This window comes from Belonocnema kinseyi, chromosome 2 (genome assembly GCF_010883055.1).
Source record: "Belonocnema kinseyi isolate 2016_QV_RU_SX_M_011 chromosome 2, B_treatae_v1, whole genome shotgun sequence".
Lineage (NCBI taxonomy): Eukaryota > Metazoa > Arthropoda > Insecta > Hymenoptera > Cynipidae > Belonocnema > Belonocnema kinseyi.
This window is the reverse complement of record NC_046658.1, coordinates 41,952,783-41,976,941: the sequence shown is the minus strand read 5'-3', so window position 1 is coordinate 41,976,941 and position 24,159 is coordinate 41,952,783. Positions and strand designations below refer to the sequence as shown.

The 24,159-nt window shown below is 31.0% G+C and overlaps 1 protein-coding gene across 1 annotated transcript in view; it reads left to right on the top strand.

The window, feature by feature from the left end:
- Positions 1-9,248, top strand: part of LOC117166876 (shugoshin 2-like) — a 10,580-nt gene extending 1,332 nt beyond the window's left edge. Inside the window, exons 2-10 of the mRNA XM_033351290.1 lie at positions 507-631; positions 1,339-1,481; positions 1,581-1,728; positions 1,797-2,059; positions 2,156-2,213; positions 2,291-2,514; positions 2,597-3,753; positions 7,177-7,308; positions 8,623-9,248. Of these exons, the coding sequence (XP_033207181.1) occupies positions 532-631; positions 1,339-1,481; positions 1,581-1,728; positions 1,797-2,059; positions 2,156-2,213; positions 2,291-2,514; positions 2,597-3,753; positions 7,177-7,308; positions 8,623-8,644 (2,247 nt within the window). The 5' untranslated portion in view covers positions 507-531 and the 3' untranslated portion in view covers positions 8,645-9,248. The remainder of the gene's footprint in view (positions 1-506; positions 632-1,338; positions 1,482-1,580; positions 1,729-1,796; positions 2,060-2,155; positions 2,214-2,290; positions 2,515-2,596; positions 3,754-7,176; positions 7,309-8,622) is intronic.
- The last annotated feature ends 14,911 nt before the right edge of the window (positions 9,249-24,159 follow it).

The window sequence follows — 24,159 nt, the reverse complement described above, 5'->3', positions numbered from 1 at the left end:
TAGTAAAAAAAAATTTTGGTCAAATCCATACCCATTTCAACTTCTCGTTAAATATAATCATTACGATATATCGTGACAGGCTCATATTTGACACATCGTAGTAACAAAAGTAACAATAATTTTAAACTTTTGTCTCGTCAAATCGCTTCATTTATCGTTCATTTAAAGATTATAATACTCTGTCGCCGAACAAAATTTTTTTCTAGCCAAAACAGCGGTGGTGCTCCAATTCTACAATCTAACCCAAAATGTATTTGATTTACTTAGAACATTGATCAGAATATGCAATTTTAATATTTTTCTAGATTCTTGTCGCCTGTTTGTTGGTAATGCGATAACGCCTAATTAAAAACCATTTTATAAAATAAAATTGTAGCCTGAATTGCTTACGTTTTAAAATTCCTGTTCTTATCTGACTTCAATTGTACAGCACAGATTATTTTGCAATAGCTTTGAGATACACGCGCACTTTTTCAAGTATTTTTTGTCTTTTTAATAAATTGCAGAAACGGGCCGGGAAATTTATGGAAAATGCCCTCCGTTTCGAAACACCGCAAAATTAAAAGGCCGACCGTCATTATTAAAAGGACACAATGCCCGAGAAACCGACCGCCAAAAGTTCGCACTCCCTGTAAGTTATATTTTTATTTATTAAAATTAAAGTTCTCTAGTAAAATGATTATTGATTATGTGACCCTCCGTGATTGAAAAGGCGGTACAAAATATGAACATCATCAGGGGGCCTCACCTTTCAGTTTAATAAACATTAGAATTTTGTAGTTAAAAGAGTAACTTTTTATTATAAAAGAACTCAAAAACTGTTGATTGATGTGAAAAACTAAAAATCCGTGTTTTAGGAGTCAGGTGGCTCTCTTCACGGACGTTCACATATTCTAAATTTATCAATCATATCAATCTTATAAGGGATCGTTCATGTATTACGTAAGAATTTTTTAGGTTATTTGAAACCCCTCCTTCACACCATATAAGCACTCGTAAAAAATTTAGACCGCCCCCCCCCCCCCGTCATCAATTACGTAAGATCCCCCTCCCCTTTATTTTAGCTAAAAGCAGACTTAACGAAAGAAACAAAACAATCACACATGGTACTTTTTGTGTTGCCTCCTATTAATACTAGATTTATTATGTAGTTTCTGAAGCACTAGTATTTAAAAAAAATAGTGGGAACTTGGGAGGAGGTCGTGCATAAAAGTATTCTATGGTGCTAATGGTGGTGTAAGAAACAGTAAGCAGTGACAAGGACTCCCCTCTCCAACAAAATGCTTACGCAATACTTGAACGACCCCTAAGATAATAAAGACGACATTATCATTACAGCGTATGAAAAATTGAAAAACAACAATCATTCGTTAGCGAGGGCTCTGTCACAAGAAAAACAAGAGAGCCAATCTCTTTTTTCTCAAAATGTATCTCTTGTAGCTCAAGTTCACGATTTAGGATTCGCTTGTAAAAGACGTGATGTGAGTAAAAAGTTACAAAATTAAAAAAACTAGGGTCTTATTGATCCCACTGTACAGAATAATACGTCAACTAAATAACATTCACATTTTTTTTAAAAGGATATAATCGTTAACATCCTAAAAAATGCGAAAGAGATGCTTAAGATGATGGTCACGATGACCAATTACCTAACAAATACGATATCATCTTGCCAGGAATTTACTACTAACCCTTCAAACAGTTTTCGATCGTCTACACAATCTTCAGGTAGTAAAACCACTATTTTTCTTAAATTTTCGAGGTATTGTACTGATTTGATGTAACATTTTTTTCAGGACGAGAGTCGACCCGGAGATTGTCCACAAAATCGCCCGCTAGGGGCGTTGTGAAACCGATGGTTAGTGGACACACGATCACAAAACCAACAATTAATTTGAGCAGGGTTAATATGCAAAATATTCAAAATGTATTGAGCTTAGCAACTATCGAAGAAGCAACTTCTTCTCCTGAGAGAAGCTCTGCTTCTCCATCGAGCGTTGCATCCAGAAGTCCTTCCACTAGAATAAATGAAGTAGTTCCTCGTAGACAACTAAATTACGTAAGAAATTATAATGTTATTTATTTACATTTATCAATACATTTATCAACTGTTTTCTATGAAATGTATCTAAAATGTGTGTTAAAACACTCTTAGGAGAATAGAAGAGTCTGCAGGCTGCCTGAGCGAATTCCTGTTGTCGTTATGACTGATGGTAAAATTATAGTTAATAAGATTCCACAATTAAAGAAGAATGCATTGAAAAAAAAATAAAACCAATTGTTTTTCCAGACGTAGATGAAAGCAGACTAAGCAGCAGATCAAGAATCTCAGACCGTTTCTCGGGCAAATTTTCTAAACGAAAATCTGGAAGTTTGCCTGAAAATCGAGTGAAAAAACGCAGCATTGATCGACAGAGCAATGGGATTGATCACTTTCAAATAAAAAGTCCTCGAGTAGCTTTAAGCGATGTATCGCGTCTGCTGCAAAATTCTCAAACAGTCAATGTCCGAACGGTTTGTAAATTTCTTAATTTATTAACTAAATAACAAATTTTAGGCCTTAGCTCGGCTAAATATAAATCATTGTTTATTTCAGCTCGAAGAAAATTCTATGATGGACGAAACGCTGGGCATTAACTCGACAATAAATTCCCAAAATTCTCGAGATTGTACTCAATCACCAGAGAAAAATGTGGTATTTAATCTTTCAGACTCTGATAGCGATTCGGGAGTCTGTAGAAATTTACCCTCAGGACCGATGAGCAGTAAATTGACTCCCGAGCCTAAAAAACAGAAATCTAGTAACCTAGATAGATCAAGTCTTTTCAATAAATCTAGTTCTTCCGATAAGCTGAACCTGAATAAATCGACAGAGTTAAATGGTAGTGTGAACTACAAACAATGCAACGGTTCTAAAAAACCGAAACTGAGCACAACCCTCACGAACGATGATCCCCTCGAAGGATCGAGCTGGATGTTCAATGGTTCTCAAAGCAGATCTTCTTCAAACAGCGACAACCTCTCGTCTGGTTCCGAAAGTCCTGAAAATGTTCGTTTCAAAGGAACTCGAGCCAGCATATCTCACAATGAATTAAGTTCTTTCACTCTTAAACCACCGATAAAATCATCAGATCAGGCCCAAACGATTAGAAGCGATTCTCCCAGAAGGAGCGAAAACTCGAAGCCAAAATCGATTGAAAGTTCTCCCGAGGAAATAACTATGAACTTCGCCCGTTTTGTTACCAAGCATCGAGGACACTCTGCAGTTGAAGAAGTCGATGATTTCGATGATATGGAGGATCCTACGATTATGTTGAATATTCGACAGCAAACCCAGAAGTCGAGATTCAATATCGATGATTTGAGGTTGCCGACAATAGACAGTCCGGTTGTTACTGGACCTCCACCCGAGCCGGAAATTACGAGCACTATTAATATCGTAGCGATAAACGGTGTTCATAGAGAACCGATGTACGACATGCCCAACTTGAGTCTCCCTCGGATTTCAGACTTTCCAATTCCACAGGCACAAACCCCCGTTCCGGAGAAAAAAGAAAAAGGGCAGAGGAAAAGAAAAAAAAAGAATGTTACTGAACCAGCTGGTGAGGCAGAACAAACAGTTTCTAAGCCGACAAAGAAGAAGGCGAAAAATAAGATTGTTGTTCAGGATAAAGATCCCAGTGCAGCTAAAGTCGTTTTGCAAAAGCTACCAGCACAGGAGAGGAAAATTTCGGAGGAATCTGTGCGATCTGGGTATGTGGGTTTTTATTTTTGTGTTTGGAAAACTGGAAAATTTTTCACTGAGTTATGACCAAAAATATGAAGCCAACTTTCTACCATAAAGATGTGTACTGTGCTATAGAAGGACTATATTGTAATATATTTTAATCAATTAAAAGTAGTAAAATTATTACAAATCCGTAATAAACACTTCGGGTCATAACTCACTGAAAAATGAAGATTTTTTTGATCTAATTTAAAAGTTCAGTAAGGTCCAATTTTCTTAATTCTTATTTAATTTGATTTAATTGAAATTTCATCTAGTACTAGCTATGAAATTGAAAAAATATGCATTGTTAAATGCGACACAATTTAAAAGATAATTCAAAATTCAATACAGAAAAAATAGTTGAATCTGTACTTTAGTTATTTGAGATTTTTTCTTCGTTTTAGAAAAATATCCTAATTTTAATTCAATCTCGACCATTTAAATGGAATCGAAGTCATGACTTTTTCTGAAACGAAAGACAAAATATCGTACTTAGACCTTACTTATAATTAACAATGTGGCTGTTTTCTTCGATTGTATAAAGATTTTAGAGATTATTAAATTTTAAAGTGAGGTAGCTGTTGAACATTCTCAAAATCCAATACTTTCAGATATAGACATGTATATTTAATAATTTGGTATTTAAATTTCTCATTTTAGGAATTCTAATTATAAATTTGAAGCATTCGATATAATAATTAAAACAAAACTTTTGAAGTAGAAGGCCGAATTCATTTCAAATCGAGTAGTCACAGAATCATATGCCATTCAAATATAATGTTTGTCAAAGGAAATTACACCAAATTTATTATTATAGTGAGAACATTTTTTTTTTAAACGCGTTGGAAAGCTTATAAATTTTCGCGCTGAATTTCCACTAATAAAGATATTTTTGATATTTAAAAGGAAATATACCACGAATTCAGCTTGTGATGAGATTAGGAATGTTGTAGCAAAAATCTAAAATTTATTTCACGCAATAAAACTTCAAAAATATTCACGGGATCCTCAGATAGGACAATCAATCTCCAAGATTGCTGCGCCGACTGAACCTCGAGGCAGATACGCTTGGAATTTTGTTATCATATCTTGGCAACCCTTGAATATTTTTAAATTTGTATTGGCTTAAAATAAACATCAGATTTTAAAGATAGCGTCCTGTCAATTTCAGTTTTTTTTTCTCATAAGTTTTCCAAGTCACAGTACGACTTGAAGTTACGGAACAAAATCTGAGAAATTATCGGCAATCACCGCTTTCGCGCCGACAGCAGTAATCACCGACTGAAACTTGACATTTAAGATTTGGAATTTTTTTATCGTATGTCGGGAAGCCGCAAAGATTTTTTTAAGTTTGATAGGCTTAAATTAAAGATGAGACTTCAAAGACTGTATAATTATGTGAAAGACGTGGTATATTCTCTTCAAAAGGTCAAAAATATCTCTAACAGAGTTCATTCGACGCGGAACTTAATAAGCTTTTCAACTGTGTTGTAAAAAAATGTCTCGCTCCTTTTTTAACGAGTAATCATGTTTCAAAGGCAGAAGTGATTTTTAATTGTACTCGCGCTGGTGATACCGAAAATTTCCAACGGTAGCATATGAGAATTTGAATTTAAAAAACTTTAAAAAAGCGGATTATCGAAAAAATTTTAAACTTTTTGTTAAAATTGTAATATTTTTTATTCTAATGAAGATATTTATATTTCTAATTCTGATAGAATTTCTTATTAAAAATTGACAAAATGGCGGCGGTTCTTCTGAAAATATTCGGTCAATTTAATCCAAAACCGCACGGTTTTCTCTAAATGTGTCTTAATGTAAAGATTATATTCCATTGGAGAGAAGAGAGAATTTTTTGTCTGAAAAATGAAAATACATGTTTTTTGTCGAAACGTCTAAGTAGTTAAATATTTGAAAAAACAAATTTTTTAAGTGAAAAAAATTTAATTGAATTTTACCCAAGTACAACAACGTGAATTTTCAGTACACTACTAACAACGTGGGATTTGGGTGGGATTGCATCCATACGTTGTTCTTTTTCAGTAAAATTAAAAACGCGAAAAATGTAATAGCTTCAGTTTGATGCTTTATAAGTTGGGCAGTAAACTAATAGCGTGTGAAGCTGAACAATTTTTAATTTATTCTTTCAAAATCAAAATTTTTTACTTCAGATTCGAAGGAACAATTTTTTACAGAATATTTAAATCTTTTTCGTTTAAAATTGCATAATTTACCATTAAAATTCTTAATAGTTAGATAATTAATTTTATAACGTCCACAATTGAATAAGTTTTGAATAAAAATTTATAAATGAGACATTTTCAGTCGCCCCATCCAGGCTCAATATGGTACCATTTGAAACTGAGAGTATTAATAGTTAAATAATTCCCAGTGATTTTTTTCAATCTGTTATATTTAATTACCCTAAGTCTAAAATTATTCAGTTTTGTATGTCTTAATTTTGAAAAAAGCTATTACAAATTTGAAAGTTTCAAATTTGTTGTACGATATTGATTTTTAAAAGTTGAAATTGTTTAGTTTTACAGTTAAAACGCTTAAAATTTAGAATTGTTTCGAATTAAGATTCCTTAATTTGGAGATACCTTTTTAAATACTTTAAATTATTAATTGTTCACCAGGAAAAGTACACAGTCCTGCGAGGGTCGCGGCCGCGGAAATTGTCTAACATGTCAGTTTTTATAGTAACTTTAGATTAAATGGTAAAAAATGGTCATTTTGCCCAAATTCATAAATTTATTGTGAGCGAATGGATTTTTTTTATTTTCCAAAACGGCATCGTATAGTATGAGTCTTTAGCTTTAAAGTCCATTTTCTTTTGTCACAGTAAAATTTGTTTATCTGAGATATGCAGGTTTGACCATTATTGGACCATTCTCATAATTTGGTCTTGTCTTTACTGGCTTAATCATCATCATTTGATCTTGTCTTTACTGATTAGATTATCATAATCTGATCTGGCCTTCACTGGATGTTTCATTGCAATAATTTGATAATAATAATAATGGTCAAACTTACCCATCTCAACTAAGTAAATCGTACAGCGACAGTCGAAAATGGATTTTAAAACTGAAGACTGGTACTAAACGATGAATTTTCAGGGGGTAAAAATCCGTTTTTCTCAATAAATTCTTAAATTTGGACAAAATGGACATTTTTAGACCATTTAATCTAAAGTTAGTCCAAAACCTGATGCGTTAGACAATTTCTATGGCCTTATTTATTCTCAGGGTTAAAAAATCAACCATATTCATCCCCGGTAATTTCTGAAACTGGAAAAACCTCAAATGTCACCGGACTGTGTTACTTGAAAATCCGGGAAACTACTGCGAATTTTTTCTGAGTCGTGAGTGGCCACCTTGATTTGGTAATAAATCCTTTTTTTACAGCAGGAACTCGGGAGCAGCACAGCCAGATCCATCAAGTGATTCTGAAAGTAGCAATGCTAGCAGCAGGTATGCCTCTACTAGACCTAGGCGTCATAAAGCTCCAATGAACTTACAAGAGCCTAGTTTAACGAAGTAAGTATTCCTTGCAGTATTGATTTTAAATTCTATCCCTTTTTCGAAAAGTAGGATGTTCAGGAAATTTACGTTCAATAAATCAACACCAGGTTAACTACCAGTGGTAAATTGGATTTATATTCGATTTGATCTTTCAGCGTTTTAGAAAAAGAAAGTCACGATGGAACATGAAATTAATTTTTAAATATCCTTAAAAATTAATGAGAGAATGCGTTTTATTCTGGTCATACGGTCCAATACAAATACAAATGGATTCAGATGTCAATGAATCTTTATTCGTCAATTTCAAAAGATATACCAACGTACGTTTCGACGTTGGTTCAACGTACGTCTTCTTCAAGGTAATACATCACCTAATTAAAAAAATTTTAACAATATCTAATACATTGGAAAGAATTAACAAATTCTGTTTAAAACATTGTATTGTGTATAAATTTACCTGTCAATTTTGATATTAAAGTAAAAAAATAAGATATTTCAATTGTACTTTAGTGATTCGTCTTTACAAAGGAGCATAATTTTGGAGTGAACCAAATTCTATAAATTTCGCTAATTATTAGAAGTTAAAATTTTTGGTATATACATGATTTGAAGTGTCCTTTTTTTAAGAAACACACACAAAAACTTTGAATTTGAAGCCTCAAAAATAAAACAGGCTCCAAATTATATGAAATTTTTTTAAATGTAGTAAATTTGATATAATTTGGAGCCTGTTTTATTTTCGAGGCTTCAAATTCAAAGTTTTTGTGTGTGTTTCTTAAAAAAAGCACACTTTTCAAATCATGTATATAACAAAAATTTTAACTTCTAACAATTAGCGAAATTGATAGAATTTGGCTCGCTCCAAAATTATGCTCCTTTGTAAGGACTAATCACTAAAGTACAGTTGAAATGTCTTGTTTTTGGATTTTAATATCAAAATTGACAGGTAAATTTATACACAATACAATTTTTTAAATAGAATTTGTTAATTCTTTCCAATGTATTACATATTGTTAAAAAAATTTAATTAGGTGATGTATTACCTTGAAGAAGATCTGCAACTAGGTCGAAACGTACGTTGGTATATCTTTTAAAATTGACGAATAAAGATTCATTGACATCTGAATTCATTTGTATTTGTATTGGACCGTATGAGCAGAATAAAACTCATTCTATCATTAATGATAATAACAGTCGAAGAAATTTCCCAGTGTGGATAAACTCCAATCACTGAATTTTTAATTCTTAAAAATTTGTGGCATTTTCCTTGTAAATAATCATGAAAGAGACTTAAGGACTTCAAATTCAGTTAGTGAAATCTCGTTTCAGAAAACTGAGGAGGCAAGAATAAGAAGTTCCAGTAAGTTGTGTTGTGTGAATTCGTCACATGTTTAAAAGATGTGAGCAACTTTGGACCGAAGCAAATTGTCTTCAGTCTTTCAGTAACTACGAATATATTTACCTATTTATTGCTGAACTATGCAATTGATTTTTCCACTTTGAAAGGAGTTGCTTCAACAAATTCAAGCCGCAGATGACTTCTGCACGTTTGACTAGCATGCTAATGTTTGCTCTCCTTTCTGATGTAACTTCCTTTTACCATTTGTAATCTTTTGCGTGTGGATAATTCATGAATTGGTTTAAATTATTTTCGTTAGACTCCAGCTAAATTACTTTGTTTCGAATGCAGTTTTTTTAGTGGTATTGTATTCTTCACTTCGATTTGAAATATTCATAGCAAAGTTTAATACCGCGAATAGACTTCGAAAAAAATAGTGAAACAGTTGTGTAGTTTAAAAAATGGGAATATTTTGATTTTTGAATCTATTAACTTTCCTTGTTACACAACTGTTTGACGAGTTTACCATTTATTATTGACTTTGACACCTGCAGAATTTCAATTCTTTTATATTTCATTTCAAGATCGCATAGATAAATAAATGGTACAAACAATATCTTTTGTTTTTTTATTTCAATATTCAATAAGAATATATCCTTTTTTTGATATTACTTTTCCAACATTCCTAATAAATAAAATAAAAATCATATACTTTTCTATTTTTATTTTTAACAAAATTATTGTTAAATGTAATAATGTTACAAACTATTCAAAAAGACATCACACATAATATTTGCAAGTACATTAATCTGCTCAGACCAATAATAGAGGCAGTTCAATGTTAAATTACAAAAACACATTGTTGCAAGTTTGCTATAATGGATAGGCTGAAATCCGTTGGTTTGTTGCATGACTGTTGAGTTCAGTAAATTGTGAACCTAGGTATTTTCACTTCAACCATTAGCTAAATGCACTTCGGTGAAAGCTGAGGGGAAACCAATGGACCGAATACGTGGAACATTCATTAAATATTAATTCAAAAATAAAAACTATTTTTCTAATACACTTATATAGAAAAAATTAGCTTTTGCGAAGATATTAGCAAAAAAAGGGCAAAAATGAACTGAATCTTATGCATTCGGTCCCTTGTTTTCCCCCTTAGATATCTACGAAGTGAAATTAGCTGGTGATTGAAGTGAAAATACCACGAAGGAATAATAGGGAGACCTAACTCCGTTCCCCCACTTTGCAATAGAAACATTACCGTAAGTGATACGCACATTACAGGAAGATCTTAGATTTGAGTGCGCAGTTGTCCTCTTCCTATACATGTAAAAGTGTGCAAGTGAGAAAGTTTGTCAAATTGACATAAGTTGAGAGGTTCTGTTTGTTTGTTTTGATGCAAGTGTCAGAAATGTGTTCTAAGCCATAAGGTGTACTTTTTATAAGTACAGTAAACTGCTCCATACTGACGAGCACTATAAATTCCGTAAGCGGAATAATTTGATTATCCAAATAGATTTTAACGTGCATATTAGGTAAAACAGCAACTATTTTTCTGACGCTTAAATCATCCTCCATTTTTTGTAAAGCACAATATTCTGTACCTTCTGCATTGTAACCCCACTTTCTTGAAGGTAACATGTCTCTGTGTAGGCTCCTTCTGAAATACGTGAAATTTAACTCTGCACAATCATTCTCTTTCTCCTGGCTGATATCTGTAAAATTAGTAAAGAAATAGCTTTCACAATTATGTTTCCAAACAATTGTGCGTATGTGAGTATTCTCAGGCGAAAGTCTGGCCGGTTTGAGACTATTTGTAGGTTCGATTTGATTGATTTAGTCTCGGAGATAGTCAGAGAGATTTGGGTCATTTTAAGAGTGATGCGACGATAATATACTTATATACTAATATACAATTTTCGAATTGAATTCAAAAATGTTGTCTTTTTGGCGTATCTTATTCCATTTACGATGAAGGTTGTATTAATTCCAATTTTAAACATTAAAAAAAGTAAGATATCTGAAATCATCGAAACCCGTAGATTCCAAATTATTATGTTTTAGACTGTTAACTATGAAATTAAGAAAAATCTTTCTAAATTTTAATCCGAAAGCTTAACAAAGGACCCTCTGCTTGTTATTTATGATCGTATTTTTATTTCAATTTCGGAATGGGCATTTTAAAGCCTTTAAAACATTTAAACGAGTGACCTGGACCTTTAAAATTTAAATATATCTACCTGAGTGCCTGCTGAGAATTTCTCAGAGCTTCTCAGAGCCTTGAGAATCTTTAGCCTGTTTATCATATTACAAATTTAAAATGTACTTACCTATCCATTTCCTTCTCAAAATCTGTTCACACATTTTTCAAACAAGTACCGAAAATACTGTTTATATATTTATTTTGTGTATCTTTCGTATGATGATCAACAAAAGAACACAACCTCTAATTTACGTCAATTTGACAAACATTCTCACTCGCACACTTTTCCATGTATAGGAAGAGGTCAACTGCGCACTCAAATCTAAGATCTTCCTGTAATGTGCGTATCACTTACGGTAATGTTTCTATTGTCAGTTTCAGATGGCTTCCCACTGGCAGTTGGGTCTCCTTATTATTCCTTCGTGGTCCCTGACCACTTCAAGATGTCAACAAGCACTATTCGCATACCGAACAGTGATCCCAGATCTGAAACGAGATGTGGTCCAAAACTATGACAGGACTATGTTCGTGTGAATATAGTAGGAGACGCTGTAAATGACTGAGTTGCGCGCGCGTTATTTCATATATAAAATATAAATTATATAAATATTTATATATATATATATATACGTATATTAATTAATAATGATAATATTATAATAGTTTTATTTATATCTTGATCCGCATTTGAAAGAAATTAAAGAAATTAGCGATTTTGGAACTCATCTCATTTGGATAAAAACTCAATTATTTGATTAAAAAATTAATTATTTTGTTGAAAATTTTTTTTTTGTTGTTTCTTTGTAGAAATTAAATTGTTTTTCGTTTTGTTGTAAATGCAACTTTTGTTAAAAATTAAAATCATAATTTTTGGGTGGAAATACTTGGGTTTGAAAGTCGATTAATTCACGAAGAGTTGGACTGCTTTGTAAAAAAATACGTTTTTTTACAAGGTTTTTTAATTATGGTTGAAAATTTAACTATCTGGTTGGAAGTTCAACTCTTTGATTGAAAACTCATATTTTTCGCTTAAAAGATTCAAACTTTTGTAAATAATTCGTCTTTTTGACTTTAAAATTAAATAATTTCGTTGAAAATTCATGTATTTTGTTTAAAATTTGTCTTTTTTGTACATCATTAATTTTCTTGGTCGATAATTTATCTAATTGGTTGACAATTTAACAACTTTGTTTAAAATTAATTTTTTTTGTTACAAATTTTTTATCTTTATCTGAAAATGTAACTATTATATGATTGATTAAAAATTAATCGTATATATTGGTTAAATTGGAAAATTGTTTTTTTTTTTATAGAACATTAATCTCACTTAAAATTAATTTTTCAAAATAAAAAACCATTTCAACAAAATTGTTAAATTTTCAAGTGAAAAGGTGAATTTTTTACCAAGAAGATTAATGTTCTGCAAAAAGAAAATGATTTTCAAACTTAACCAATATATGCGATTAATTTTTAATCAATCCTATAATCGTTACTTTTTCAGATAAAGATAAATAATTTTTAACAGAAAAAATTAATTTAAAACAAAGTTGTTTAATTTTTAACCAATCAGATGAATTTCCGACCAAGAAGATTAGGCATCTACAAAAAAAGACAAATTTTAAACAAAACACATGAATTTTTAACGAAATTATTTAATTTTAAAGTGAAAAATACGAATTATCTACAAAAAGTTGAATTTTTTAAGCGAAAAATATGAGTTTTCAATCAAAGATTTAAACTTTCAATCAAATAGTTAAATTTTCAACTATAATTAAAAAACCTTTTTAAAAAAACGTATTTTTTTACAATCTTAATGAAATAATCGACTTTTAAACCCAAAAAGATTTAAAGTTGATATTTCAACCAAAGAATCTAATTTTTGATCAAAAATGATACATTTTCAACCAAAAAGATTAAATTTCTACCAAACAAGGTTAATTTCCAACAAAATACATGAACTCTCATCGAAATTACTGTTGATAATTCAACCGAAAATTGTAATTTTTAATTAAAAAGTATAAATTTTCCATAAAAAAATTAATTTCTACAATGAAAGACGAATTTTTAACAAAATACATGATTTTTTAACCAAAAATGGTATAGATTAATTGTCAGTCTCAAAAATGTATTTTCAACAAGAGAGATGAACCTTCAAATAAAAAAAATAAAAATTTTAACAAAGTAGTTGCACTTTTGATAGAAAAGGGGACTTTTTTACAAAATAGTTACATTTTTAACAAAACAATTAATTTTTAAAACAAATAATTGAGTTTTTATGCAAACGAGATGAATTCAAAAATCGCCAATTTCTTTAATTTCTTTCAAATGCGGATGAAGATATAAATAAGACTATGATAATATAACATAATCATAATATTATCATTATTAGTATATGTATATATTTACATATACATAATAGTATTAATATTTAAATAATTTATATGTTATACTTGAAATAACATAACCTCAAAATATACGCATATAAAGAGGCGCCCGAAGCATTCAAATCATGAGAATCGCCAGCATCGAAATCTGGAAATATTAGATTCCCAATCTCTTCATTTTATTTCAAAGCAGATAGAGATATATATAGAACCGCCGAAGTGCTCCGACCGGCAATCGTGCACCTTCGAGTTTTCAAATTCAGAAGAGGAGAAATGGATTGCGCGCGCAACTCAGTCATTTACATCGTCTCCTACTATATTCACATGGACATAGCCCTATCCTAGCATTGGACCACATCTCGTTTCCGATCTGGGATCACTGCGAAGCTGTAGTAAATTTTGGTATAGTATCTTGATTTGGAAAAGAGGTGTCTCTCTCTTCTCGCTCGACCAATCCGCAGGTATTTTCACAGTGGTATCAGAACGCAGATATCTTTGGCATGCGCAGTACGCTGGGTTCGACACCTATTTCAGTAGCCAATGGGAAGTTGGCGGGAACTTTTAAATGCGCAAATTTGCACTATTATTTTTCAACAGATTTACAATAAGGAAAATAAAATGATTGTTTTTTGTTTTAGCAGACAGCACAACACATATTTTATTGTGGCTGCAGACGCAATCTTTAATAAATTTATCATTTTAAATGTTAGTTTATAAAAATTATATATTATCATTTAAACTCTGAGTAATACCCCAAATTTTTCAGCCGCGAAAAATTAATTTGAATTCGAGATCTGCTGAAAAATAATAAAGTGCTAATATCCGCATTTAAAAGTTTCTGCCAATTTCCCATTGGCTACTGAAATAGGTACCGTCCCAGCGTACTGCGCAAGCCAGAGATATCCGTGTTCTGACACCACTGAATTTTCACTTCAATCAACAGCTAACTTCACTTCGTTGATTGCTGAGGGGAAAACAAGGGACCAAATGCATGGGATTCAATTCATTTTTGACCTATTTTGCTAATATCTTCGTAAAAGCTATTTTCTTCTATATAGGTGTATTCGAAAAATAGTTTTTATTTTTTAATTACTATTTATTGAAATAATAAAATAATAATAATGATTATTAATTACAAAAATATTACAGAAATAAAGTTTTAGGCCATGTATTTGATCAATTGTTTTCCCCTCAGCTTTTAACAAAATGAAGTTAGCTGATGGTTGAAATGAAAATACCTAACTGGCGCGTCCCTTCCTACAGGGTCCCTGCACTGTATAAACTATACATGAAAAGAAAATCCGGGTGGAGAGGGGTACCAAATACCCTAGAACCAATGTTGTCCGCTTCGGCTGGACCTTTATCCGTTTGATAATGGAACTGCGGTAGTTCATTCTCTTGGAACCAGCTTGATTCGGCTAGCGAATGCCCGACGTACCAGTATTGGGACAACATTGCTTCGATTGCTTCCGCGGGGGCGGGACAAGAGTTGGATTCACGAAGGAATAATAAGGAGACCCAACTGCCAGTGGGAAGCCATCTGAAACTGGCAATAGAAACATTACCGTAAGTGATACGCACATTACAGGAAGATCTTAGATTTGAGTGCACAGTTGTCCTCTTCCTATACATGGAAAAGTGTGCGAGTGAGAAAGTTTGTCAAATTGACGTAAGTTAGAGCTTGTGTTCTTTTGTTGATCATCATACGAAAGATACACAAAATAAATATATAAACAGTATTTTCGGTATTTGTTTGAAAAATGGGTGAACAGATTTTGAGAAGGAAACATATAGGTAAGTACCTTTTAAATTTTTAATATGATAAATAGGCTAACGATTCTCAAGGCTCTGAGAAGCTCGGAGAAATTCTTCGCAGGCACTCTGGTAGATATATTTAAACTTTAAAGGTCCAGGTCGCTGGTTTAAATGTTTTAAAGGTTTTAAAATTTCCTTTCCGAAATTGAAATAAAAAATACGATCATAAATAACAAGCAGAGGGTCCTTTGTTAAGCTTTCGGATTAAAATTTAGAAAGTTTTTTTTTAATTTCATAGTTAACAGTCTAAAACATAATAATTCGGAATCTACGGGTTACGATGATTTCAGATATCTAACTTTTTTTTAATGTTTAAAATTGGAATTAATACAACCTTTATCGTAAACCTGAATAAGATACGCCAAAAAGACAACATTCTTTAATTCAACTCGAAAATTGTATATCAGTATATAAGTATATATTCGTCGCATCACTCTTAAAAGGACCCAAATCTCTCTGACTATCTCCGAAACTGAATCAATCAAATCGAACCTACAAATAGTCTCAAACCGGCCAGACTATTTCGGCTGAGAATACTCACATACACACAATTATTTGAAAACATAATTGTGAAAGCTATTTCTTTACTAATTTTACAGATATCAGCCAGGAGAAAGAGAATGATTGTGCAGAGTTCAATTTCACGTATTTCAGAAGGAGCCTGCACAGAGACATGTTACCTTCAAGAAAGTGGGGTTACCTCATGGCTTAGAACACATTTCTGACACTCGCATCAAAACAAACAAACAGAACCTCTCAACTTACGTCAATTTGACAAACTTCCTCACTCGCACACTTTTCCATGTATAGGAAGAGGACAACTGCGCACCTGCGCACTCAAATCTAAGATCTTCCTGTAAAGTGCGTATCACTTACGGTAATTTTTCTATTGTCAAGTGTGGGAACGGAGTTAGGTGTCCTTATTATTCCTTCGTGGTTGGATTCGTCTAGTCCCAAAAGAATTCAACTACCGTAGTTCCATTTGCTACAGATAGAGGTGCAGCCGACGCGGACAACATTGGTTCGAGGGAGGGATGGGTAAGTAAAATACCGTAAGTAATTTACGTAGTTTTTTACGTTAAATTATTAGGCATTTTACATACCTAGTTTTTTACGCGATGTAAATTCCGCGTATATGAAACTTTGCGTTCTGCGATTCCCGTTCCCCTCCACAAATACAACCTCTAAAACTTTGTTTACTATTGCAAACATACCTTGAAATAAATGAACAAAATCAGATACATGAGCGTATTATAATAAAGTTGGTTTGTCAGTGTATATTTTATTAGGTACAATTTTTTTCCAAAATTAAATATAAAAATATGTGACCAGCTTTTCAGCTATTAAATAATAAATTGATCTATATTTCATAATAATAATAAAAAAAAAACATAAATATAAATGTGAAAAATTTTCACAAATTACGAAGGCTTTTTAAGTTAGAATAATTCACCGGTATTCGTAAAAAATATATTAAAACATATATCAATTACAAATATTTAAATGAACAAATGTAACAATATTTCAAAATTATTTACATAACTGTGTCCCAGAAAACGCTTACATGCAACATTCTTTAATATTATGTTGCAAAAATAAAACAATGCGCTCCATTTGAATGATTTTAATTATTTCTATTTACTTAGATACGTTTAAAATTATCTCATTCCTTGGAATTTAAGGAAGTTCGAAGTTTTTTTGTGTTTTCTATAATTCAGTTTATTTAACATTATTATTTTCAATTGAAAATATTTGCATTAGAAAAAGAAATCCTACGAATGCCCGTACCAGAAAATCACAAAAGTGATGGGTTTGCACAGTTCTATAGGTCCGCCATATTGGCACGTAATTTATTAGGTATTTTACCTGTTTTCTATGTAAAATACTTAGCTTAGGTATTTTACGTTAAAAACCTCCAGTTAAGCATAACTGCACATCCCTCGTTCTAGGGCAATAATATCTTTGGGTAAGGGCAAAGATATTATAAACGTAGATGCGGTACACGGTGTCAGAGTGGGAGAACTATATACAGTAAGGACATTTACTATGTAGTCATAGGGAATATAATTATATAACCTCTAGCATACAATGCAACCCGTCGCGCATTTGTGTAATGAAAAAAAGTACTATATAGGCGATTTTAATTCGGTTTCCAAATCTCCCGCGCTCGAGATCTTGCGCTGATTAGTCAAAGGCTTCGAGTTTCAGAAGACGTGCGCAAAATATATGTATAACCAAATTCTGAAAAAAGGATATATTCCCCAGGATTTACCGCGCATTTCAAATAAATAATTAGTTACGGATTAAAAACAACGTAAAACAATATTAAAATGTGTTCACGAAAATTCTCGAGACGTGGATTCTTTGGGAAATGTTTCTTAAATCTTTGTTTGCGAACTCTTTTTTTATTCGCTGAAATCACTGAACTATTTGAAATCTGTAATTAGTAAAAAAAAGTCTTCTAAAATGTTTTTAAACATTTTCAAATCTTCCAAATGTTTCAAAATATTTGAAATCTGGTGAACTGTAACCTTTTCAAAATCTTTGAAACCCTTTAAACCTTTTAAAAGTTTAAAAATCTTTGTGAAATTGTTATGAAATATTCAAAATCTGATAAACACGCCTTTAGAAAATGTTCAAAATCCTTTTAAATATTTTTAATTCTTTGAAACATTTTGAAATCTTTATTAATGTTTTGTAATATGGTGCATACTCCAAAACCGAGTGGTGAAACTGTTGAAAATTCCGTTATATGGCCATGGCTCATTCTAATAGACTTTTTTATTCTATACGTCGACAGTGCGCACTTGCCGAAATTTTACGACATTTCCGTATTTTTTGTACAGTTTTGTGTCGAAATGTGTGGAAAATATTATTAATAAAAACAAAAACGAAAAATTAATTTGTAAATAACAGAGATTTTTAAGGTAGAACATTTTTAAGTCTATTAAAAAAAACGGTGAAAAAAGTGCAAAGACTGCGGCGACCAAGGCCATTATTTGTATCTGTTGGCACCTGTCTTCTTCTAAAAAATGCTTAAAAATTCGGCGAAACTCACGAAATATTATGTTCCAGGTGCAAAATTAGTGCACGAATCAGTAGGAGAGCACAGTATTGAGCAGCTGAAACGATGTCCTAAATGTAGAAAACCACCATTAAAAGAAAAAAAAATGTGATTTAGTGGAAAGGTTAGTTGAGGTCTTGTATGGCAGGTATAAATATTTTCTTTTATACAAGATTTGCAGTTCAGAACTTTGTTTGAGTAAATATTTAATATTCATACAAATATAAAATAACACAATATTATATTTTCTACTTCTCTTTTTCAAGTTTAGACAATAAAAAGTCATTTGTTAGTGATTACCTGGTATAAGGAATGTACTAACAAATTTTCCTTCTTTCAAATAAACTGGTTATAAATACATAAATATAATATTTTTGCGTTCTCAAGTGAAAGTATTAAATAGATTTTATTTTTATCAAGAAATGTAGGAGGTTCGAAACCCCGATAACAATGCTTCTTTTAATATGTAAGAAAATGTTAGCAAAGAAAGAAAATATTAATAAATGCCAAACACAACCTCAGCTAACCTTTCTACTGAATAACTTTTTTTCCTTTTAAAGATCGTTTCATATATTTTATCCATCGTTTAAGCTGTTTAACATTGCGCGCTTCCACCGATTTGTGCACTAATTCAGCTCCTGGAACATAATCTTCCGTGATTTTTTCCGGATTTTAAAACATTTTTTTGAAGACGACAGATGGCAACAAACGTAAATAATGGGCTTGCTCGCCATACTTTTCGCACTTTCGCAGGTTTTCTTCTGAATACACTTAAAAATTTATTTTCTTTAAACTCTGATTTATTTACACATTTATTTTTCGTTGTTATTTTTATTTACAATATTTTCTATATATTTCGACACAACACTGTTCGAAAAATACAAAAATGACGTAAAATCCTGGCACGCGCGCACTGTCGACGTCTAGAATAAAAAGGTCTAGTCTGAAGCTGAGTTAATATTGAAGATTTCAGCTAATAATTTTTATAATTTCTAAGTCAAATATTACCAAAAATGTATACTTTAACATTCTATAGTAGCGGAGACGAAATTTTCAAGGTCGCTGAACACCCAGCTTATAAAAATAATTCACCGCTTCTTATCTCTCATCATTTGAATCTCAGATTTATCGTTGCAATTTTTATAATCATACGGATTACAATTTTCGTTGCAGTTAGTCAAAAGCGTTGATTCCCGTATTTTATCAATAAGCAAAACAACAAATTTTATCACCAATTAATTACGTATAACCTGCAGATATTCACTTTATGTAATTAATTACGATGGAAGTACAAAACGATTTTGACAGTTGTCAAACGTCAAATATCACTCACGTACCGTTACATTAGTGAAAACCAACTCCAATTTTTAAGAAAGTACTTAATGCACGTCCCGAATGTATTTATGAACAGTTTTAATGTTGTGTTACATTTTTTAAAATTCGTAACTAATTATTTATTTGAAATGCGCGGTGAATCCTGGGGAACATAACCTTTTTTCAGAATTTGGTTATACGTATATTTTGCGCACGTTTTCTGAATCTCGAAGCCTTTGACCAATTGGCGCAAGATCTAAAGCGCGGGAGATTTGGAAACCGAATTAAAATCGCCTATACAGTACTTTTTTGCATTATACAAATGCAAGAAGGGTTGCACTGTATGCTAGAGTTTATATAATTATATTTCCTATGACTACATAGTAAACGTCCTTACTGTATATAGGACATTACATTTTCTGCCCTATCGAGGTGCTGCCCTCACCGTACTACGAAGCCGAATTCTTGTTTTCTCATTCTTCGTAAAATATGACGCTAAAGTAGTAGAAACGTTTTTTGAGGTTAGAAAAGTTTGACATGTATCATTCAATTTTTTCAGATCTGAAGCTTGAGCCACGTTTTCTGGACATAGTGTTTTTAAAAAATTGTAAAAAAATTTTTTTCGAAAAATATAATTTTTTAATAATAAAAAGAAACTAGAATGAAATTTCGCGATAAACAAATGCTAAAAAAATTTGCACTTCATAAATTTTTTTATTAATTTTTTTATTGAAATAATTAAATATTTACACCAAAGAAACAACTTTTTTAACGCTTAAAGGTTTTGAAAATTATTATTTGAATTTAAAATAACTTTTATAACTTTTATTTTAAAATAATTACTTGTGTCATTAACACCTGGCTAAAAATTAGCGTTATGTTCTTGAATTAAGAGTTCTTATTCTGATCCCTCTAATAGCTTAATTGGAATAGCATCTGACACGGAAATCAGAAGTTTTGTGGTTCGATTCCCAATGGGGTGAAGATGGAGTAGGATCTTTTTTTCAAGAAATAATTTGAATTTTAATTTAAAAATATTATTTTCCATCTAGTCTTATTAAGACGTTAAGCATTTTCTGTTATTGAAGATTCTTAACTTGATCGATATTGTGTAGATTCTTCTGCCTTCATGGTTTGGAGGGTTGATCTACTGTCGGTAAGGTACAATCTTTGATGATATAGCAGATAAATTTAAAAATTTGAAAATAATTACTTGTACCATTAACACCTGGCTAAAAATTAGCGTTATGTTCTTGAATTAAGAGTTCTTAATTCTGATCCCTCTAATAGCTTAATTGGAAAAGCACCTGACCGGAAATCAGAAGTTTTGTGGTTCGATTCCCAATAGAGTGAAGATAGAGTAGGATCTTTTTTTCAAGAAATAATTTTAATTTCAATTTAAAAATATTATTTTCCATCTAGTTTTATTAAGACGTTAAGCATTTTCTGTTATTGAAGATTCTTAACTTGATCGATATTGTGTGTATTCTTCTGTCTTCATGGTTTGGAGGGTTGATCTACTGTCGGTAAGGTACAATCTCTGATGATATAGCAGATAAATTTAAAAATTTGAAAATAATTAAAATAACAATAATTGAAAAAAAAACAAATTTCTGGATAAGAGATTTTAGATGAAAATATACATGGTATTTTTTTAAATGACAAAAAATCTTCCGAAATATCGAATTGTTAATTTAAAAAATTAAAAAGGAACTTTGAGATAAATTAGTGCTCAGTTTTTCTATACATTTCTTGTAGAATTATTTTAATTTTAAATTTAAACAATAAATTTTTAACATTAAATATTTAAATGAAATGTATTCGATAAAAATATTTTATGATCGTAATCTTAATGAATAAATAATATTGATTAAGAAACAATTTTATATACAGGGAATTTTATTATTTGGAAATTTTCAAATTCGGTAATATTATAAACTGTTCGGGAATTTTATTAGTTTTTGAATTTTATTATTCGAGACAGAGAGAGTTTTACCGAATCGGGAAGTTTATTTTTTCATGGATTTCAGGCGTCCCTGTAAAAGTTCCAGTCACTGATAAACGGGGGTAAATTAAATATGAATATCTCAGAAAATAAATGATTAAAATCCAAAAAAATTGAAGAGACTTTTTTTACCTCTAGGTAGTAAAAAAGGAAAACTTCCGAAAATTTAAAAATTAATTATACTCTTTTAAGATGCCAATACAATTTACAAAACTTATTACAGAACTTATTCTGGGATTCGAAATTGCTACAACGTGAAAAGGTAAAAAGTTTAAATTCAATTAATTCAGCTGCTTTGATATTGAAGTATGCAAATTTATTTGGTTTTAAGGGCATGTGATACTTAGAAAATTGTCGATTTTACCAGTCTTAGGTTCCCCCGGCTTTTTTTCTAGAATAATAAATATTTTATCTTAAAAATTTGGGAAATGATAGCGAACATGGTAACGGATGCCCGCAAACACTTTTTTGTAGGTTAATTAAAAAAAGTTTTAATTTAGCAAAATGTGATTAAGTTGCATAGCGCTTAGGAAATAGTATCGATTTTTTCAGTGTTAGATTGTCCCGGCTTTTTTCCTAGGATAAGAAATATTTTGCCTTCAAAATCTGGGAAATGATAGCAAACACGCTAACGGACGTCCCCACACACTTTTTTTGTGTTTTTTTTTTTTTTATTAAAAGATTTTTGATATTGCTAACAACATGCGTGTATATTTTGAGGTTATGTGTGTTACAATTCACACGAGCGTTACTTCCAAAATACACAATATTTTTGGCCGAAAACTTTGGACTTACAAATAAACATAGTAACTAATCTCCAGGAACTAACCTTCTTTGCTTTTTAAAACTCGTTTGAAAACTTTTTCAAACACTTTTGCTTATAATTTCTTCATAAAAGAATAAGTGCTATTTTGTCTACATAGCAACAATTCCAAATATATATAAAGTCTTAATAGCTAAGACATTTTAAATTTGTCGTCCTCAGTATATTGAATAATTCGAAATTTAAAGGTATTTAAATATGTAAGAATTATAGAATTGAAATTGTTAGATAATTTCAGATTGAAACATTTCAAATTATTTAGCTAGAAAGTACAATTGTATAAAATTACAGGATGAGAAATGAACATCTTTTAATTCTTGAATAATTATTTTAGAACAATTAAAATCATATAACTTCAGATAAATTTGAAAGTAGGACTATTAGAAATTAGAAGTGCCTGAAAGAACTCAACAAAGCTTTAGTTTAAAAAGCTATTTAAGAGGGTGCTTTTTCAAGTTTTATTAATTTATTTTTTTGATAATTTGGCACTTCCACAAATTAATATTTGTTTTAAAGGAACTAGCGCCCGATATTTGTCAAATATAAAATATATAGATTAATGTCCGCTCAAGGTCAGTTTTGTTCAAAGTGCTTGTTCCTGGATAAATTGACTCCTGGATAAAGAATATTTGTCAAACTATAGAGCAGATTTCTTCACCCAAAGATACAAACTTGAATTGTACTATAGTAAAAACAAATGGAAAAAATAAGGCGTAAGCGAAATTTTGTAAAGCACACAAATCTTGGTCGGACTAAAAAATATTCATTTTATGCCCCGAAAGATTAAATAAAACTCTTCGAAACGCTTTCATTGCAACAATTTTATTTAAGAAAAATAAAAATATTATAATTTTTTCATACATTTCTTAAAATAAAAAAAATATCAACGAGATTTGTAGAAAATCTCCTAAAGAATAAAGTTATTGTCCCGAAGGATAAAACCGAAAAATCATTATTAAAAAAAAAAGTGAAGTGAAATTCTGTTCGTCTAATTTTTGTTGTCAATGCGAAACATAATCTGGCTTAGAACTGCCACCTAACATCAAAAACCGAAAGAACAATTTTCCTACCACTTGGAATTACAATTATATTTTTATAAAAATGTTAGAATATATAATAATTAAAAAATTTGAAAACACATGCAAGAACTTGATTAGACGAATTGTATAAAAACTTCATAGAAATTGCAGATCACAAAAATAAAAATAAATACTAAATAATATCAAAGAACTATTAATAGATATTGCACTAAAAGTTTTATCAGTTTGAATGAAAATATAATATTATAGAGTAAAAAAATTATAACTTATAAAAGAATATACATTAGAAGAAATAATTTTAAAATTAGAAGAAAATATATGAAACCGAAATAAAAAATAATCATGATTTAATAAGGATAACCATATTTTGCAAAGTAATAAATGTAAAAAAAATTTTTAATTAGGAATTTACTCTCAATTTAAACGGTTCATGTCCGAGCTAAGTTACCATAAGTGCGCATTGAGGGGCATACTGAAAATAATTGAGCTATCTACCGGTTGCGGTGGGTAGAGGGGAACTAACAATTTTCGCTGGACGCGCCGTCTATATTTATCGCGGGTAACTAAGCCCGCACAGCAACTACGTTTATAATATCTTTGGCAAGGGTAATATCTTTGGCAAGGGTATCTTTGGCCGGGTATTTGGTACCCCCTTCCACTCGGATTTTTTTCCAGCCTCAGTTGAAAATGTACAATGTGTTGACGGTGGCGGTGGACTTCCGGTTTGGCATTCAGGACTTCCGGTTTGGCATTCAAGCGAGCGAGGCGGAATAATGTAAAGAGTGTTTAATTATTTAAATTCTCAATGTAAAGTTCTGTTACCCACCTGAAAACTGTTCACAAATATGTGATAAAACATCCAAATCCTAATACAAG